At 39.1% G+C, this 18,880-nt stretch overlaps 2 protein-coding genes across 2 annotated transcripts; both read left to right on the top strand.

The window, feature by feature from the left end:
- Window positions 1-675: 675 nt before the first annotated feature.
- Window positions 676-2,984, top strand: LOC101465958 (multiple inositol polyphosphate phosphatase 1-like). Its single transcript, XM_004551569.5, has 5 exons — window positions 676-1,330; window positions 1,409-1,603; window positions 1,858-1,955; window positions 2,085-2,215; window positions 2,440-2,984. Exons 1-5 carry the CDS (start codon window positions 751-753, stop codon window positions 2,819-2,821), a joined length of 1,386 nt encoding a protein of 461 aa, XP_004551626.1. The 5' UTR covers window positions 676-750; the 3' UTR covers window positions 2,822-2,984.
- Window positions 2,985-4,759: 1,775 nt separating this feature from the next.
- Window positions 4,760-16,884, top strand: LOC101465653 (multiple inositol polyphosphate phosphatase 1). The gene is made up of 5 exons (XM_004551568.4): window positions 4,760-5,391; window positions 5,470-5,664; window positions 7,355-7,452; window positions 9,711-9,841; window positions 16,273-16,884. Exons 1-5 carry the CDS (start codon window positions 4,803-4,805, stop codon window positions 16,652-16,654), a joined length of 1,395 nt encoding a protein of 464 aa, XP_004551625.2. The 5' UTR covers window positions 4,760-4,802; the 3' UTR covers window positions 16,655-16,884.
- The last annotated feature ends 1,996 nt before the right edge of the window (window positions 16,885-18,880 follow it).

Below are 18,880 nucleotides of genomic sequence, written 5' to 3'. Positions count from 1 at the left end.
ATGATTTACCAGCTAAGTCGGAGCATTTAAACACAGCAACAGTGACAACTACAGTGAGAGAAAAATGCAATGTTGTACAGGAACACGCCAACCCCACTCATTTTCATCTGAGGCCATCTATTGGTGAAGACTGGACTCTACTTAGTAAGCCACGCTTACTTTCAATTCTATGTCAGTCTTTGATTATTTCTGAAGTTATGAATTATATTATTATATTATTTCTAAAATTGACCTTACTGTATCAGTAATACCAAAGCCTTCAGGACATCAATCCAAATCCTGATCGACCATAAACAGGAATTTTATAAAGAACTTTGCATTAACAAATGTGTGACTTTTTCTTTCTAGCTAATGAATGTCTTTTATTCATCTCCTAGGACCTAACCCTAATTTGTATAATGCAAAGCATACTGGGCACCAAGAAGTCATAAAAACATCAACAAACATGCCCAACCTTTCACGTTAAATATGTTTTCATTTCCTGTTTGTTCAAAACTGAAATGAAAATATCTAGTGACAAGTACTGGAGGAGTATTTAATGAATTATAATTATGAAAGACAAAGAAACAGTGACGCATCAGTAATGACTGGAAGGGACTCGGGAAGTCAAAGGGGAATGGAAAGTCCTTGGAATTGGAACATGTGTTCTGAGGAAATCAGGGTAAATAAACTGCACTGGACTTTGCTCTGTCCTATTTCTGATGGCGTCACATTGATTTTTTATTTTTTTGCTCTCTTCAAACGTGCATCATGCTGACTTTTCTTTGGAAATTTATAGTGTTTTATGTTTTTTACACCTCTGGGTTTTTATCTAATTACGTGACGTTCGAAGATGAGGCTAATATACCAGCAATCGCCAAATATTTCAACACGAAAGGGAGGTACGAGGAGGTTAACCCGTATCTCAGAGAGGACATACTTGCTGTAAACAGGTCAATTTTACAGCCTCCACTGGATGAATGTCAACAAATTCATCTGACAGCCATAATAAGACATGGCACAAGATACCCGACGACCAAAAATATTAAGGAGATGCAGCAGCTCTATAACATGATCCTGCACAATGCCTCAGGAGAACAGAGCTGGCTGCACGAATTGCAGACCCAGTGGAGGATGTGGTACACTGAGGACATGGACGGACGACTCGTCCAGAAAGGTGTGGATGAGCTGAAGCACCTGGCTGTCAGGCTGTCAAAGCTGTTCCCCTCACTGATTTCAGAGGAGAAGCTTCGAGGTGGATTCATCAAATTCATAACCAGCTCAAAGCACAGGTGTGTCAACAGCACACTGTCCTTCAAGGCAGGACTAACAGAACTGTGGCATATTAAAGGTACGACCATGATTATTATGATGGCCCCTTTATGCATAACCTGTTGCTCATTATAATCTGTTGCTTTCCTCTGTGCAGATATGGAGTTTGATCACGCGGTGAATGACGCTCTCATGAGGTTTTTTGATAAATGCACCAGGTTTTTGGAGGAAGTTGATAACAACCCATCAGCTGTGACAGAGGTGGAGAAGTTCAAGCAAGGGCCAGAGATGAGGAGGGTCCAGCAGAAGATCGCAGACATCCTCAACGTCCCATACAGTTCCATCACATACGGTTGTATCTACAAAACCAGACTGAGTGTATTATCTGCACTCTTATTATCTGTATTAACAGAGCAATGCCTTATTTATAATATCATATATCTTACATCTAAGGTGCTTCAGTGTTAACTTCATTCTGAGCAGTCAGATGAAGGCTGCTCTCTAAACGCTTCCTAGTTCATTTTGTGAGGATGCCACCTCTCTGGAAGAGAAGAATCCATGTTTGAACAGCCTGTGTTACTGAACCACTTAACATTTATCTTGCAGATGTGGCTGAGGCTGCATTTTACTTGTGTGCATACGAATTTGCAATTAGGTCAGTGAAGTCCCCCTGGTGTGAGCTCTTTGACGAGGACGATGCAAAGGTAGGAGATAGCCATCAGATATATTAAGTGCAGATGTTTATGAGGTTGTTAGAGAAGCCAGAAGAATCTTTTGTGGTTTAAACAGTTGAACATCTTGTTTCAATTTTGAGCATTTATCTGGTTTAACAGGTTATTGAGTATGCAAGTGACCTAAGGGAATTCTGGAAAAGAGGCTATGGTCATGATATTAACAGCAAGGCAAGCTGTATCCTATTTCATGACGTGTTTAGCCGAATGGACAAGACGGCCACTCAGAATAAGTAGGTGAACTTTTAATAACCTGTAGGTTTTTGATGCCCTTGATTAAAGAAATACATGAAACAATTATGTTTACATAACTAGAAACCATTCATCAAAGGACAATTTTATATGGCATTGGGATGGACTCCAGAGTCCCGCTTTTGTGTTTTCTTTACAGTTTATCTTCAGATTTACAGCAGGAACTGTAGCTAATTTTAAACTTTCTTTCTCCTCTGTGCGGCAGGTTGGGACAGCAGGTGACTGAAGCTGTGACAGTCCAGGTGGGCCATGCAGACACCCTTCTTCCTCTGCTTACCCTTCTGGGCTTCTTCAAGGACAGCGAACCGCTGACATCAACCAACTATGCTGCACAGGCCCATCGCTCATTCCGCACCACTCACATGTTGCCCTATGCAGCTAACTTGGTCCTGGTGCTCTCTGACTGCGGGGGAGGTGACCTCAGACTACAGCCGCTGCTCAATGAGAAGCCTGTAACTTTCCCCGGTTTGACTAATCGGTCTTCCATGCCGCTCTATCGAGATGTCTTAGAGCACTACAGTGATCTGCTCAAAGGCTGCGACTTTGAAACCGAGTGTCAGCTGTTCAAGCAGCCTGCTGAAGTTTAGGCAGATATTAACAGAGGTCTTGTTATTTCATTTTTCCACAGTGGAATAAATGATAGGCTCCTACAGTAAAAACGCAACTGGCTGAAAAAGCTTTTATTTCTAAGTGTTCCATCTTGAAGCGATGACCATCTTTTCTTAAGCTCTGACATTAAAGAAATAAATGGACAAATATGCTCTGTTTTATTTCTATTAATTTGTTTAACAAAATGTTCAAGAAATCTTCTTTTATAGAAAAAACCCCCAAAAACCTTTAAGTAGTTATAAGCTTCCATGATTGCCGATGGTATATGATTCATTCAAAACTAAATAATAATAAGACATTTTTGCATTAGAGGAGTTCGCATCTGTGGAGTCATAAATCCAGCATAAAGGTTAACAATAGCAGAAGATAATGTCTTTTTTAAAATGTATTTATTATTTATTTGCTTATTTATTCCCTGGCAAGGGAGAAGACACTCTCCCCATCCCCCACCACCACACCTAGCATGCAGACACACACATATTTTGGCAACACACATGAAAGTATTTCGCAAATGATGTCTCAGTTCTGCTTCCCATGCTTGATTTATGTGATTAGAGCCTGTGTTTCAGTGATTTGTGAACTCCCAGATGATGTGACACACACCAACAATAATTAATAACCGTTGTTTGCTTACTCCAGCATCTGCCTTTGCTGATGCCATTGGCAACAGGCAGTGTATATTACATAAAAAAAAAGTGCAAGGCTGTGGGTGTGTCACTGCCAAGAAGACAAACATTCACATATTTCACTCACTACTGACACAAATGACTTTAATTTCAAGTAATGTCACACCCTCACAGAGCTATTTGGGGAAGTCAGAGAGGTGTGCACATTAAAAAATTTATATCTTAAATCCAAAATCTTACTTAACAGCTTAAGTAGCTTGTTTTGTTGTTGTTGTTGTCATCATTTGTTTATGTTTTTGTTTTTTAAATTACAACACAATCTGGGAATAAGCGGCTCTGGTGTGGAGTGTCATTTAAATAGTGACTGATGACTTAAGGTACCACTGCAGTGGTGAAGCTAATAATTACTGTTCTTCTCTAAACAAACAGCTGTTGTTACAACATGCAGTTTCAATGATGCAAATGTTTAAGGTGAGATTTCACGGCAAACCTATTTTGCATGCTATGTTTTGCATCATATTCAAACTGCTTAAATATTTGACTAGAGGTGGCATCAAGTTTTTGAAAAAGAGGCAAAAAGCTGATAAATAAAATCCACGTGCTATTGTGTGATTTTTATGAATAAATAACAGGCTTCTCTGAAAAACACATCAACACCAACCAACCACGAACTGTCACCTAAACAATCCTCCAAAATATCAGCTAAGCTCAATAAAGAATTCAATAAACAATAAAACATGTGTAGACTTTCAGTAAGCTGAATCTCTGATCTCCATTACAGTGCACTAACGCTGAGGGAAGATACAATGATGCAAATCTGTGGGTTTGTGTGTGCAGACAACTGTCTTTTGTTTATAGAAAACCCTTTTTAATTGATGATGTTAAGAGATTTTTAACACATTACCATTATTTACTAATCATTTGCTCCTGCTACATTCCTAAATAAAGGAGTTAATGAAGAGTTTAGAATTTCATTTTAATAATTTTAATCTAATTAAGTGGCAAGAAGAGAAAACTCTAGCACTTCAGATCAGGGTGATGTGCCCCAAAAAGTCATGCCTCGTAGTCATGCTTCAAAAGCTTTAGTGTGAAACAGTAAGCTACTTTTATCAAATCAATTTTTTTAAAAAACCCAAAATATTCCTCAAAGTATCAAATAACTTTTGGAAACCGACGGACAGTCACTTTCAGAAATTATACGATCACCATGAATATTAATAAACAAGCAGAGCTTGTCATTTTCGTATCGTTCCCCCTACAAGGCATTGGTTGGACAGTCCCACATGATCGACGTCATTCTCGGGTCTGCGCACGGCCTCACAAGTAACCCATCATGACGACCGCTTTGAGGAAAAGCGCAGTTTTTTATTTTACCATCATAACCGGTATTTCCAGCTGTTTTTGTACCGACGTGAATCCAGAGGAGAACCCAGAGATCCCAGCAATCGCCAAATATTTCAGCACGAAAGGAAGGTATGAGGAAGTGAACCCGTATCTCATAGAGGACATACTTGCTGTAAACAGATCGATTTTACAGCCTCCGTCTGCACAATGTCGCCAAATCCATCTGACAGCCGTAATAAGGCACGGAACCAGATACCCGACCACAAAAAACGTCAAGAAGATGAAGAAGCTTTACGACGTGGTTCAGGGCAGCAATGTTTCCAACAGGAACTGGCTGCGTGAACTGCAAAACCAGTGGAGGATGTGGTACACCGAGGACATGGACGGACGACTCGTCCAGAAAGGTGTGAATGATCACAAACACCTGGCTGTCAGGCTGTCAAAGCTGTTCCCCTCACTGATTTCAGAGGAGAAGCTTCGAGGTGGATTCATCAAATTCATAACCAGCTCAAAGCACAGGTGTGTCAACAGCACACTGTCCTTCAAGGCAGGACTAACAGAACTGTGGCATATTAAAGGTACGACCATGATTATTATGATGGCCCCTTTATGCATAACCTGTTGCTCATTATAATCTGTTGCTTTCCTCTGTGCAGATATGGAGTTTGATCACGCGGTGAATGACGCTCTCATGAGGTTTTTTGATAAATGCACCAGGTTTTTGGAGGAAGTTGATAACAACCCATCAGCTGTGACAGAGGTGGAGAAGTTCAAGCAAGGGCCAGAGATGAGGAGGGTCCAGCAGAAGATCGCAGACATCCTCAACATCCCATACAGTGCAATCACAGATGGTTAGTGGTGTATTATCATATCCATCATTTTGAGAGCATTACATATAATCAGATTAAGCGATAGATAGATAGATAGATAGATAGATAGATAGATAGATAGATAGATAGATATAGAGTACCACTTGATTACAGCTGATTAGAGTACAGAACACCTAAATATGACAGTAGATATATGTTTATATAGTAGGTTAATATTGTGCAGGATTTCTTTGTGCCACGTTACACAGTGCAAGCTCAAAGAACTTGCAGTAGACGCAGTAGACTTTTTTTTCCCCCACATGAATTCACAAGTAATGAAACTGTCAAAAACCATACGTGATGCACATTTCACAACTTAAACATCAGTTGGCCGCTTTGGTTTCGTAAGTCTACCGCTTGTTATGTTAATATGTGTTACCACTGTGGGTCTAACTGTTACAGGCATGTCTTTAACAGCAAAGTTAGATCTCACAGTCAGTGAAAGTTGATTTATAAACTACCCTCATTGTAGCTGGTGACATCTTTATATTGCCACAGAGGTGTGTGGCCACAAAAATTAATCTGTCACTCCTTAGAATGACACCAGCTTAGTAGTGCACTTCCCAAGGATTAAAGTCACTGTGTTTTAAAGTAGATCAGCTGAAAGCTTTTGAGTTAGATGTAGAACAGACAGACAGAGGCTCTATTATTTATCCGTGAAATAGCTGGTGTGTTATTATTTACAATTTCTAGTTGGTCTATTAACACATTTATTTGATAATTTTGTCACATCTTGGCTTCACGGGTTTAACAATTGAACACTTTCTACATTTCACCAATAATTATTACTAAATTATTACCAAACATTTTAAAATAAAAACTTCTGAAATTCTGCTTATGGCGTGTCACTGGGCTTCTTACAGCAGATATTTGCACAGTAGATGGAGCTGTTTTCAAACATAATAACAATAATACTGCAAGTTCACTCAGCGTTAATGCTGATAGTAGAAGTTTGTCTGCTTGGTGCGGTTTAGGAACGTGCAGCTTTCGACAACATTCAGCTGTGGCTTTGAAACAGCATGAGTGTTGGAAAGTTCATTTCCATATTTCACAGAGAAGCGTTGTGCTTTTTTAACTCTCACATCTTCATTATACATGAAATGTGAAAAGAAAATACTGAAATAATACTTTTCAACCTTTTTTTTTTTTTTTACCTCTAACATGTTTTATCATATTATATATTTTAGGAGTTCTTTTCAGATATTTCTGAGTTGTAAACAGAAATTTATTACATGCTCCAAAAAGCCAAATATGTATACATCTTGTTACAAAAAAGAGAATCTTTTAAACCTCTGAAATGATCTTTGATTCCTAGATTTGTTACCATTTAAATGAACTACCTAATATAATATATATTAAACTATCAAAATATATGTAATATATATTAAATTATGTTTATTTGTACTTTTGTACTTTTAATGGTGTCTTTCAAATACTACTCCATTCTCCATTCCATTATTTGTTGTCTTTATTACCCAAATAAATTGGAACTTTTACCTAATTTCAGGATTTTCTTCCATACTTAAAGTTGTATAAAGAAAATGCAACACATACCATGCTCCTAAGATTTTTAATATGTCGCTTCCTGCTTTCAGTTCTGTTTTTCTAACAGCTTCCTGACTGCTGTGATTTCACTGACTGTTAACATTTTGTTTTAATCTTTTTCCTGCAGATATGGCCGAAGCTGCATTTTATTTGTGTGCGTATGAGTTTGCCATCAAGACTGTGAACTCTCCATGGTGTCGTCTCTACGACGAGGTCGATGCACAGGTGACACAGGAATAGGGTTGCACATTGTGATAAAGCAGTAATATGTGCTTCAGATTAACTTTGAGTCGTGTATCACAGTAGGGAAAGCATGATGGACCCCCCCACCCCCCACCCCACCCCACCCCCGATTACAATGTTTCCAGTTTCAGAAATGTCCACAGTACTTTTAATTTTTGTAGACTGTGGCAATTTATTTACAGGCCATATTTTTTTCTTACTAAGGGTGCTATCAAGCACATACACACAGAGATAAATGATGTATTACTGATTGAATAGAGCTTCTGTTGCAGATGTAGGACCTAATCTCAGGCAATCAGCCTTTAATGCACTCAGTACAGGAAGTCCAAAGAATCTAAAAGATATTTAAAATTCAGTCAGTGAATAAGTTGACAGAAAACTCTAAAACAGGAGTGTCAAACATTTTGAGGGCCAGAATCAGCCCAGGAAAGACTCCAATGGACAGTTTTGGAAAATATTAAGGAGTGTATAAAATTTTACAGCTTTTCCAACTAATAAAGACCTCCACCCACTGCCATTCATGCCACACCAAAGTGCAAGGCAATTTTGTGTGAATTAATTAAAGTTTTATATTCTAAACTTATAATTACAAGAAAGTCTGAGCAATGATTAAACAGAATCTTTTCTGTAACTTTTCTAAATGTTTATCATGTAGTTTCATTAGTATAGCCCTATAGGTGATAGGGAACAAACAGGGAAGTAAAACTTAATACAGACACAAGAGACAAGACACTACCAAAATAAAACAGGAAGTAACACAGTCACAACCACAACCAAACTTAGATGGAGATTTGACAACCTGACCTGAGGACCACACGGGAATACAACTAAAACTAAAACACAATAATAATAATGGATTGAATTTATATAGCGCTTTTCAAGGCACCCAAAGCGCTTTACAATGCCACTATTCAATCACTCTCGCATTCACACACTGGTGGAGGCAAGCTACGGTTGTAGCTACAGCTGCCCTGGGGAAGGCTGACAGAAGCGAGGCTGCCATATCGCGCCATCGGCCCCTCTGGCCAACACCAGTAGGCGGTAGGGTAAAGTGTCTTGCCCAAGGACACAACGACGAGGACAGAGAGCCCAGGGATCGAACCGGCGACCTTCCGGTTACAGATACGCTTCCCAACCCCTGAGCCACGGTCGCCCCAAGGCTGAAAACACAAGGCTGAAAACACACAAGAGCGTACGCATAGGTGAAAACAAAATAATGAACAACATAAGAATCATCCTGAGCATCATTAAATAAAATTCTTTACAAGTGCAAACTTTCTGTCACTTTATTAAAAATAAATTATTGTGAGCTGACTCTCTTACCCTTAACTGAAGGGACAAACACCCCAACTACTAGAATAATAAAACTATAACAAGTTTGTCCAGTTGGTGGCAGTAATTTGCCAAATTTTGTTCCAATTCACCAAATAACTAGACAACAAGAAGAAAACCAGCCAAATTAAATGAAATACCCTGTATCACAGCTGTTGCATTTCATGTGCACAGTCTGTTTTATGAATAAATAAGTAGAAACAAATAAAGAGACAAGCTTCAGATTAGAGAAAGATCCTGCCAATGTGTCCTGTACTTCACCTCACAAAGAGATTCCTGTGTCTTATGTTGCAATCTGATCTCAGAAAGCCTGAACTGTCACCTGCACAGTGAACGATCAGCAGGTTTCTATCCTTTTTGTTTAGTCATGCCAGATTTGCACATAGACTAATTTTGTGTTTGTAGTATTACCGCAGCGTTGACGTCATTGCATTAGCTCTCAGTTTGATATAGAATTACCTCTAAAATCCTTCTGTTAGTTTATGAAGGATTCAATAGTTTGACTCCCCAGGACATTACTGACTTGTTCACTGTCTGTAACCCAATTAGATCTCTCAGGTTATCAGATCTGTTAACTGTTCCCAGAGCTACACCTAAGTGTGCTGAGGTTGCTTTTAGTTACTGTAGTGCTGTCCTGTGAACCAAGCTAAGGCCAATTAAAGCTTCACATTCGAAATCAAACTCAAAACGTTCTTTATTCTAACAGCCTTACACTTAATAACTGTGTGTGTGTCTGCATGCCTGTAAATGTTAACTTGTATTTCATTCCTTTTTACAGTTTTGTTTTGCTGTTTTTATTGCCTTAGACTTTTTTTTTTTTCAACTTTTACAATAAGCCCATGCTTATGTGTAATGAAATGTGCTATATAAGTAAAATTGGCATTGACGCTGACTTTCTTATTCAACAGGTAATGGAGTATGCAAATGATCTGAAGCACTTCTGGAAAAGAAGCTATGGTTATGACATTAACAGCAAGTCAAGCTGCATTCTCTTCCATGATGTTTTCAGCCGTCTGGAAAAAGCAGCTGAAGAGAACATGTAAGCAAACCTTAAATGGTGTTACACTATATTTTTCTCATGTTAATAAACATATTTGGGGGAAAAGGACTCACTGCTCAGCCCTGAATCCAGGCAGAAGCAAAACTTGCTGGATATTATTTTAGCTGAACTACAGTATGTGGGATCAGCTCAAAAGACAGCAGAGCTCGTGTTCGCTATATTTCAAAAGTGTGGCTCATTAGCATACACTCGCTGACCACTTTATTAGGAAAGTTCCTATTTTACTGTGTTAAGTTGAACACCCCCCACCCCCACCCATCTCCATTGGCCTTTAGAAATTCCTTAAACCTTGAAGCTATAGATTCAACAAGGTGCTGGAAACATGCTGACTTAAAGCATCATACAACTGCTGCATATTTGTCAGTTGCTCCACTGAATTGAGATCTGATGATTGTGCGTTTGAGTGGAATGAACCAGTTGTCTTGTTCATTCAACTAGTCTGAGATTATTTGAGATAGGCTGGGAGCAGCCATCAGATGTACAAATATGTACAGAGGCTAAGGTAGGCTGCGGTGTTAAACAATGCTTACTTTGTGCTGAGAGACATTTGAACATGCCACAGTTTTCCAATTATCTGTTGTCCATTTTTTGAGATCCATATTACTTGTAGCCTCAGTTTCTTTTTATTAGCTGGCAACAGTAGTCTTCTGCTGCTGTAGCTTATTGACTTCAAGGTTAGTTATTCACCATGTATAAATACCTAAATGTAATACGTTGCTGTCATGTGATTGGCCAGTTAGATATTGGTGTTAAAATGCAACAAATGTATCTAATAATCCAGCCACTGAGTGTAAGTAGTGAAGAGCCAACCCAGGTTGTGTTGTTACATGTGTTGAAAGGATGCAATCGTAAAGTTCCCGTTTTGAAAAGAGAACAACTTTACTACACGCTCACCGTTAAAGCATGTGTGTGGGTGATTCTGACTGTTTAAAATGTGACTGCAGAGTGAGCAGATTGTGGGTTGTACCTTTCAGCCAAGCACAATGTGCGAGCAACTGCAGTCATCTGTCACAGAAATTCTGAGACCAAAAAAACAGCAGAACAACATTTTGTTGTTCTCCAGTGAGATTTGTGGGAGTTTTAAAACATCAGAGTGAGAAACGTTAGTAAAAGTTAGAACATTCTGGCCTTGCCCTCCTTCACCGGGCTCGGTTTTAGCAATGAATTCAAATGAATGGATTTTGCAGTGTCATCTTGAGTAAGCTATAGAAAAGGTTACACTTAATCATTATGAACTCGAATTTTTAATAACTGGGATTAAAACTTTCCTGGAGCGGCGTCCAGCCTGCAGACCACATGAGCTAAAATATTAACATTGTTCTTAATTTTTGTTAAGTTTATTTTTAGGAGTTGCATATATGTAAGCCTTTCATCTTTACTGGAAAATATTAGGCTAATAATACTGATTTCTTTAAATAAAACTAGCAAATTTACTGGTGAAAATAGACTAATAAAGGGAAATTAAAGTAACTGTGCCACTGAGCATAATCAGAAGCTAACAACAGCTTTTAAAATGGAACATGGCCTTGCTTGTTCTTTAGAGCATAGGTTAAAGCTGTGAGTCAGTGAACACACCTTAAATATATAATGACCATTATGTTTTGTCTTTCTAATCTATAGGATAATAGGACAATAAAAACAACATTGGGTATTTCTCCAGCTAGATTTGTGGGAGTTTTAAAACATCAGAGTGAGCAAAGGCTTTGCCCTCCTTTCTGGGGCTTGTTTTTAGCAATGAATTTGAATGAATGGACTTTTGCAATGTCATCTTGAGTAAGCTGTTAAAAAGGTTACAGATGTATGAACCCTAATCTATTATCTGGTTGTTAAAGATCTTTAACAACTCTTTGAAAAGTCCTCTGCTTTCCTAACGATATGGTCAACAACCTGAAGGAGAGAATTCTTCAAATTGCAGATGAATGTCCAACTGTGACAAACATTGTTCTGCATACAGGGTCAAACGATGTGTCCAAACAACAGTCGGAGGTTCTGAAACGGGACTTTACTAGATTACTAAATACTGTAAACTCTCTGAATGCAGCTGTATTCATCAGTGGACCTGTACCGCCCGTCAGAGGAGGAGACGAGAGATTCAGCAGGTTGTTTACACTGAATAAATGGCTTATATCAGCATGTGCGGACCACTCAGTGCATTTTATCAACAACTTTAATATTTTTTGGGAACGCAGGCATCTGTTTAAAGCAAATAGATTTGATTTTAACAAGTCAGGGGTGAAACTGTTCACCTCCAACTTGTTTTATTCCATACGTCATCCATCTGTGCTTGGTGCCAAGGCTGAGATAAACGAGGAGTTATCTCATAAAGAGGAACAAACAGAACTCCAAGAACAGACAAAGCCCAGCAGAAACCTTGAGGAGGAGCTCCATCTGCCCCCACCCGGGAAGAGCCTCAGAAAGGAGAGACATCTGAGGCAAGAAGAGGGGTCCCTATTTGCCTCCAATTCTCTCAACAACACCAACGACCAGGACCAGGGACCACAATCTTCCCCAGTCCCCCAAACCCCTGACAGGCCATCACCCTCCTCCCCCTCCCTTTCTCCCTCCTCCCCACACCTGAAATTCACTGAGGAGATGATGAAGCGGGTCAATGCTGGGCTCAGATCTACCCCCCGGCCCAATCCCTTTTTGTCCCCCATAAACCCCCCACCAGAGCGGCCAAAGGTTCGCCATCGAGCCCCACCCTCAACAGAGCAATCGAAGTCACATTGCTCTTAGTTCCTCCTTACCACCTTCATGCCCTGTCTCCGCAGTCTGATGTGTGATGTGTGGAGGGTCCGGGCTGCGAGGATTATGGCAGTGGCGACTTTTTCCAGGAGAAGCTGGGACCCTGTTTACTAGAAGGTTTTAAAATTTCTGTACTTTTAGGTGACAGGAGACATGTGGCCTGGTCAAAACACAGAGAGCTGCACTCTAAAAGATCTTTAAACATAGTAAACATACCTTGTGTGCCACAGACTGCTCCCAAACACGAGGGGACAAGTAATACCTCTAAAACACTTAAGTTGGCTTTATTAAACGTTAGATCTTTAGCTGGGAAAACATTTTTAATTAATGATTTAATCACTGAGCACAGCCTTGATTTTATGTTTTTAACTGAAACTTGGTTGGACCAAAGTAACAGTGGAGCTGTTCTCATCGAGACGACCCCTCCTAACTACAGTTTTATCAGTGAGGTCAGGGTGAGCAGGAGAGGAGGGGGGGTTGCTGTCTTATTTAATGAATCATTTCAATGTAAGCAGCTGTCTCCTGGAAGTTTTCAGTCTTTTGAATATGTGGCTTTACAGCTGAAGGCCCCATCCAAAGTTGTGTTTCTTAATGTTTACAGGCCTCCCAAATACTGCACAGACTTTTTTTAATGACCTCAGTGAACTGCTGTCTGTGCTCTGTGTTGATTTTGACTGTGTAATTATTGTTGGGGATTTTAACATCCATGTGGACAACCCTCAGGACAAAGGGACTAAAGACCTGAGTAACACTCTGGGCAACTTTGGGCTGACTCAGCATGTAACAGAGGCCACACATAATAGAGGACACACTCTTGACCTACTGACCTCCAAGGGCCTGAGCATTTCAAAGGTTACTGTGTCTGATGTGGGCCTGTCTGATCATTACTGTGTTTTCTTTGAAAGTAAAATCTCAGCCCACATAAATATATCAACAACAGTGATCACAAAACGGTGTATAACTGAACACAGTAGTGCAATTTTTAACCAGGTCTTCCCATTAACACCTGACCTTTCCGGAGGGTCAGTCAATGAGCTCGTCAATAGCTTCAATGCTAACATGTTAAATGTAATGGACCCAATTGCTCCCATTAAGGTGAAGGTTATCTCTGGAAGGAAAAAGTCTCCATGGAGAAACTCCACACTGGTGAAAAATGAAAAAAGAGAGTGTAGGAAAGCTGAGCGCAGATGGAGAAAAACAAACCTCCAGGTTCATTATGACATCTATAAAGAGAAACTTCACAATTATAATTTACAACTGAGGAGTGCAAGGAGGTCCTACTTCTCTGACATCATCACTAAAAACAGTCATAATGCTCGGGTCTTATTTTCTACAGTTGACAGGCTAACAAACCCTCCTGTGTCAGTGGCAGCTGAACTTCATTCGACCATGGCCTGCAATGACTTTGCCAAATTCTTCACAGAAAAAATCCAAAAAATTAGACAAGCAATTGGTACATCAACAGCAGATCCAGAATATGTACTGTGTCCACCGAAAAACTGTTTAAACACCATGAAACAGTTTCACCCTATTAACAGCAAAGACCTGGAGGACATCTTAGGTCAACTGAACTCCTCCTCCTGCTGTTTAGATGTCCTGCCAACAAGTTTTTTCAAAAAGGTCTCAAAGACTTTGGAGTCAGACCTGTTACAGATCGTCAACTTTTCTTTATTATCAGGTGTGTTTCCAGAATCACTAAAAACTGCTGTAATCAAACCTATACTGAAAAAGGACAATCTTGACAAGACACAAATGAACAACTACAGGCCGATCTCAAATCTCCCATTTTTAAGTAAGATCATTGAAAAAGCAGTTTCTCAACAGCTCAGTTACTTCTTAAAACAGAATAACTGCTATGATGCCTTCCAGTCAGGTTTTAGACAGAACCACAGCACTGAAACCGCTCTGACCAAAGTGTTCAATGACATATGTCTGAATACAGACAGTGGAAAAATGTCAGTCTTAGTTTTACTGGATCTCAGTGCAGCATTTGATACAGTTGACCACAACATATTACTCAAACAACTGGAGAACTGGACAGGTCTTTCAGGAACTGTACTAAACTGGTTCAAAACATACTTAGAAAACAGGAAATACTTTGTATCAATAGGTAACTTCACATCTGAGCAGACAAGTATCACATGTGGAGTTCCCCAAGGTTCCATCTTGGGACCCCTTCTGTTTAACATCTACATGCTCCCACTGGCACAGATTATAAAGAACAACAAAATAAACTACCACAGCTATGCAGATGACACACAAGTATATATCACAATGTCACCAGGAGACCGAGGCCCTGTACAAGCTCTTGGTAAATGCATGGAGGAAATTAATGACTGGCTGTGCCACAATTTTCTCCAGCTAAACAAAAACAAAACTGAGGTAATAGTCTTTGGCGCCAAAGAAAAACGATTACAGGTCACCAGAGAACTTCAATCTATACATCTAAAAACCACAAACCAGGCGAGAAATTTGGGTGTAGTGATGGATGCAGACCTAAACTTAGAAAAACACATTAAGACAATAACAAAGTCAGCTTACTATCACCTCAAGAATATATCAAGGATAAAAGATCTGATGTCTCAACAGGACCTGGAAAAACTAGTCCATGCATTCATCTTTAGTAGGCTTGATTACTGTAACAGCATCTTTACAGGTCTACCTAAAAAATCAGTCAGACAACTACAGCTCATTCAGAACTCTTCTGCTCGAGTCCTCACTAAGACCAAAAAAGTGGACCACATCAGTCCAGCTCTGAGGTCTTTACACTGGCTGCCTGTCCGTCAGAGGATAGACTTTAAAGTTCTGATGCTGGTCTATAAAGCTCTGAATGGTTTAGGACCAAAATACATCAGTGACCTCCTGACCCAGTATGAACCTTCCAGATCCCTCAGGTCATCTGGATCCGGTCTTTTATCAGTTCCCAGAGTCAGAACCAGACACGGAAAAGCTGCATTCAGCTTTTTCTGCTTCTTATATCTGGAACAAACTCCCAGAAAGCCTCAGATCAGCTGAAACACTCAGTTTATTTAAATCCAGGTTGAAGACTCACCTATTCTCAGCTGCATTTGAATAAAGCACCAAATCCACACTTTTAAGCTTAAATTTCAAAACTTACATTTAACTACTGATTTTATCTATTGTTCTGATTTTATCTGTTTTGATTTTATATACTGTTTTGTTTGTTTGTTAATTAGTTTGTTTGTTTGCTTGTTTTAATCAATTTTAAATCATGCTTTTTATTTGTTTTTGTTTCTAATGTCGTATATAAAGCACTTTGAATCACCTTGTTGTTGAAATGTGCTATACAAATAAACTTGCCTTGCCTTGCCTTGCCTTTGCTTCTGACTCGTTTTCATTTCTAGCTGGAATTTCTATTTCCTGCTCCTCCCTGATATGTACTTTTAATTAATTAAATGCTATTTCTAAAAACTATTTAGAAACTACAGTCATATTTACAGTTAAAAATTAATGTCAATCACTTCAATGTATTTGAAGATGGTAATAACCCCACAATCCCCATATTTGATAAGCTCAGCCAATCCCTAATAGATACCTGGTGTTCACAGGCTGTCAGAAATGCTGAGTCCATGTGGCAATCAACAAACCAATTAACTGACTGTTTGAGTTCTCATATTTCAACACTGAAACTGTGTATTCTGTAGGTCAGGCCAGCAGGTGGCTGAAGCTGTGACAGTCCAGGTGGGCCATGCAGAGACCCTCCTGCCTCTGCTTACCCTTCTGGGCTTCTTCAATGACAGCGAACCGCTGACTTCAACTAACTTCGCTGCACAGACCCGCCGTTCCTTTCGCACAAGCCATATGTTGCCCTATGCAGCTAACTTGATCCTGGTGCTTTATGATTGCGGGGGAGGTGACCTCAGACTGCAGCCGCTGCTCAATGAGAAGCCTGTAACATTCCCTGGTTTGGCTGATCAGGCCTCCATGCCGCTCTATCAGGATGTCTTGCAGCACTACAGGGATCTGCTCCAAGGCTGCGACTTTGAAACTGAGTGTCAGCTGTTCAAGCAGCCTGCTGAAGTTTAGGCAAGCACAGTATTTTCTGGAAAAGAAGGCATTATACAAGCATTACCTTAGTCAGAATGTGTCTGTTATTCCATGAATATTTCACTGTTCAACACGGCCTTTCTGAACAGGATTTTCACTCTAGCAATCCAGTGTCTCTGAAACACCCAAAGACCCAAACCTAAAAAGTGAATTTGAAGTTCCTGTAGCATTTCAGTTTTATCGCTGCTATAATAAAGTATATAACATTTTGGGTTTGGTTTGTTTTTGTTTTTTGTTTTTTGCAAGATTCGCTATCATCACTACACAACCTAATGCTTTCATTAAATAATCCATTTTTCCAGTGTAAACATTTATGACTTGCAGATAAGGTCACTCACTTTTCTCAGTGTTCTGTCTTATTTTTAAGGTAAAGCAGTGAAAAACTATTTTAAATGCACTACCATTTGTGGGCAAGAACCATCTTCTTGGATTGGGGTCACTCCCAAGATTCACTTGTCCATGAAAAGAGAACATGTCTGTATGTTTGATTTAAAAAACAACAACAACAACAACAAAAAACAATAATAATAAAAAGGTTGGACACTGTGTTCATCTTTTTTTTTTTCAAAATCACAATTTATTTCTAAATGACAAAATAAAGGAAAATGTAATTTTGATAGCTACACATTAAATATTTACTGTGACATAAATGAGAAGGTGAATGTTTGGGTAGCCAGAAGGAAAAGTTAGGCATAGCTTATTAGCCTATTGGAAATGTCATAGGAAAAGCTTCTCTAAAGTTGTCTACAATACAATCCAGTCATAGTCCAGTCCATGGAACAGTCATTACAGAAGTGCAAAGAGTGCATGAAATGTACAACAAACAAAATGAAACAGCTGCAGTAAAATTAAGCAAAATGGCACTTGTTAGTGATGGGAAAGCATCAGATGTGGTTTGTTTTTTGTTGTATTGCCATATTTTTATTTCACTGAAAAGCAACATAATGCTTCTGCAACGGAAAACTATAGACGGTGTAAAAGCTGGGCAAAGCCACAACAGTGAAGTCCCATTGCAACGGTTTGGTCTGAGCTTTAGATCTACGGTTTGGTAGATCAGACTGTAAAACTGAAGGACGCTGTACAGCCATTGGCCAAGAAATCATGATTGACAAGTCATTCACCAATGAGCATATGCTGTTTTATTCTCTTTTCTTGCTCTAATGATGACCATAGTTTACAAAATAAACTTTATCTTATCAGCAAGGCTTAAAACTGGCAAATGAACACATACAGTCATCAGCAGAGTGTTTAGGCCACAGAGCAAGGAGGCTGATGGCTGTTTTCTCAGAATTGCAAGTCTTTTTGCCACCAGAGGAAGTGCTCCCTGCTGGCCATTTAGAAGAATACATGTTTAAATACACGTATACATGTGTTAAGCAAGTCTGGCTTCACATTTGAGATCCAGAAGCAACAACCATCTTTCAGTCTTTCAGTCTATCATGATATATAAATGGATGATCTCCACTAACAGAGCTGTAAAAAAACAGCATCTGTTTTTCCTGCTCTGTTACTTGTACTATAGCACAGGCTTCTCATTTGGATTCATTCAGCAAACTCTCATTAAAGACAACTGGTATTCAACAAGTAGTCTGCTGTTAGCCAAACCTACTGTCGCTCTCATTTTTTGCCTCATTCTGCTGACATCTGATGCATCTGCTAATAACTATACTGTAGCACTCATCTAAGCAATGAAATAAGGAAAATACAAATGTACAGAAAATGCTTTTTGGTTTTGTGAATGGACAATGAAGTGGTGGCACATTTTTTTAATAACTGGGATTATTATTTAATATCAGCGATTAACTTCCTTGGTGCCACATCCAGCCTGCAGACCACAAAAACAAATAAAATAAACAGAAATAAAACTAGCTAATTTACAAGTGAAAACAGACTAATAAAGGGAAATTAAATTAACTGTGCCACTCAACATAATCAGAAGCTAACAGCAGTTTTAAAAATGGAACATGGTCTTGCTTGTTCTTTGGAGCACAGGTTAAAAGTGTAAATCAGTGAACACACCTTAAATATATAGTGACTATTATGTTTTTCTTTATTATCCATAGTATAACATTAAAAGCAATGATCAAAACTGTTACTTAAAATAGCAATAACTGGGGATCATTTCAGCATTGATTTTAAGCATTCAGTTTAAAGGAATGTTTCATCTTATAGGTGTACTATAAATTTACAACAAAATCTAAACGC

This window comes from Maylandia zebra, linkage group LG13 (genome assembly GCF_041146795.1).
Source record: "Maylandia zebra isolate NMK-2024a linkage group LG13, Mzebra_GT3a, whole genome shotgun sequence".
Lineage (NCBI taxonomy): Eukaryota > Metazoa > Chordata > Actinopteri > Cichliformes > Cichlidae > Maylandia > Maylandia zebra.
The sequence above is the reverse complement of the archived record's forward strand: the minus strand, read 5'-3'. Positions and strand labels throughout refer to the sequence as shown.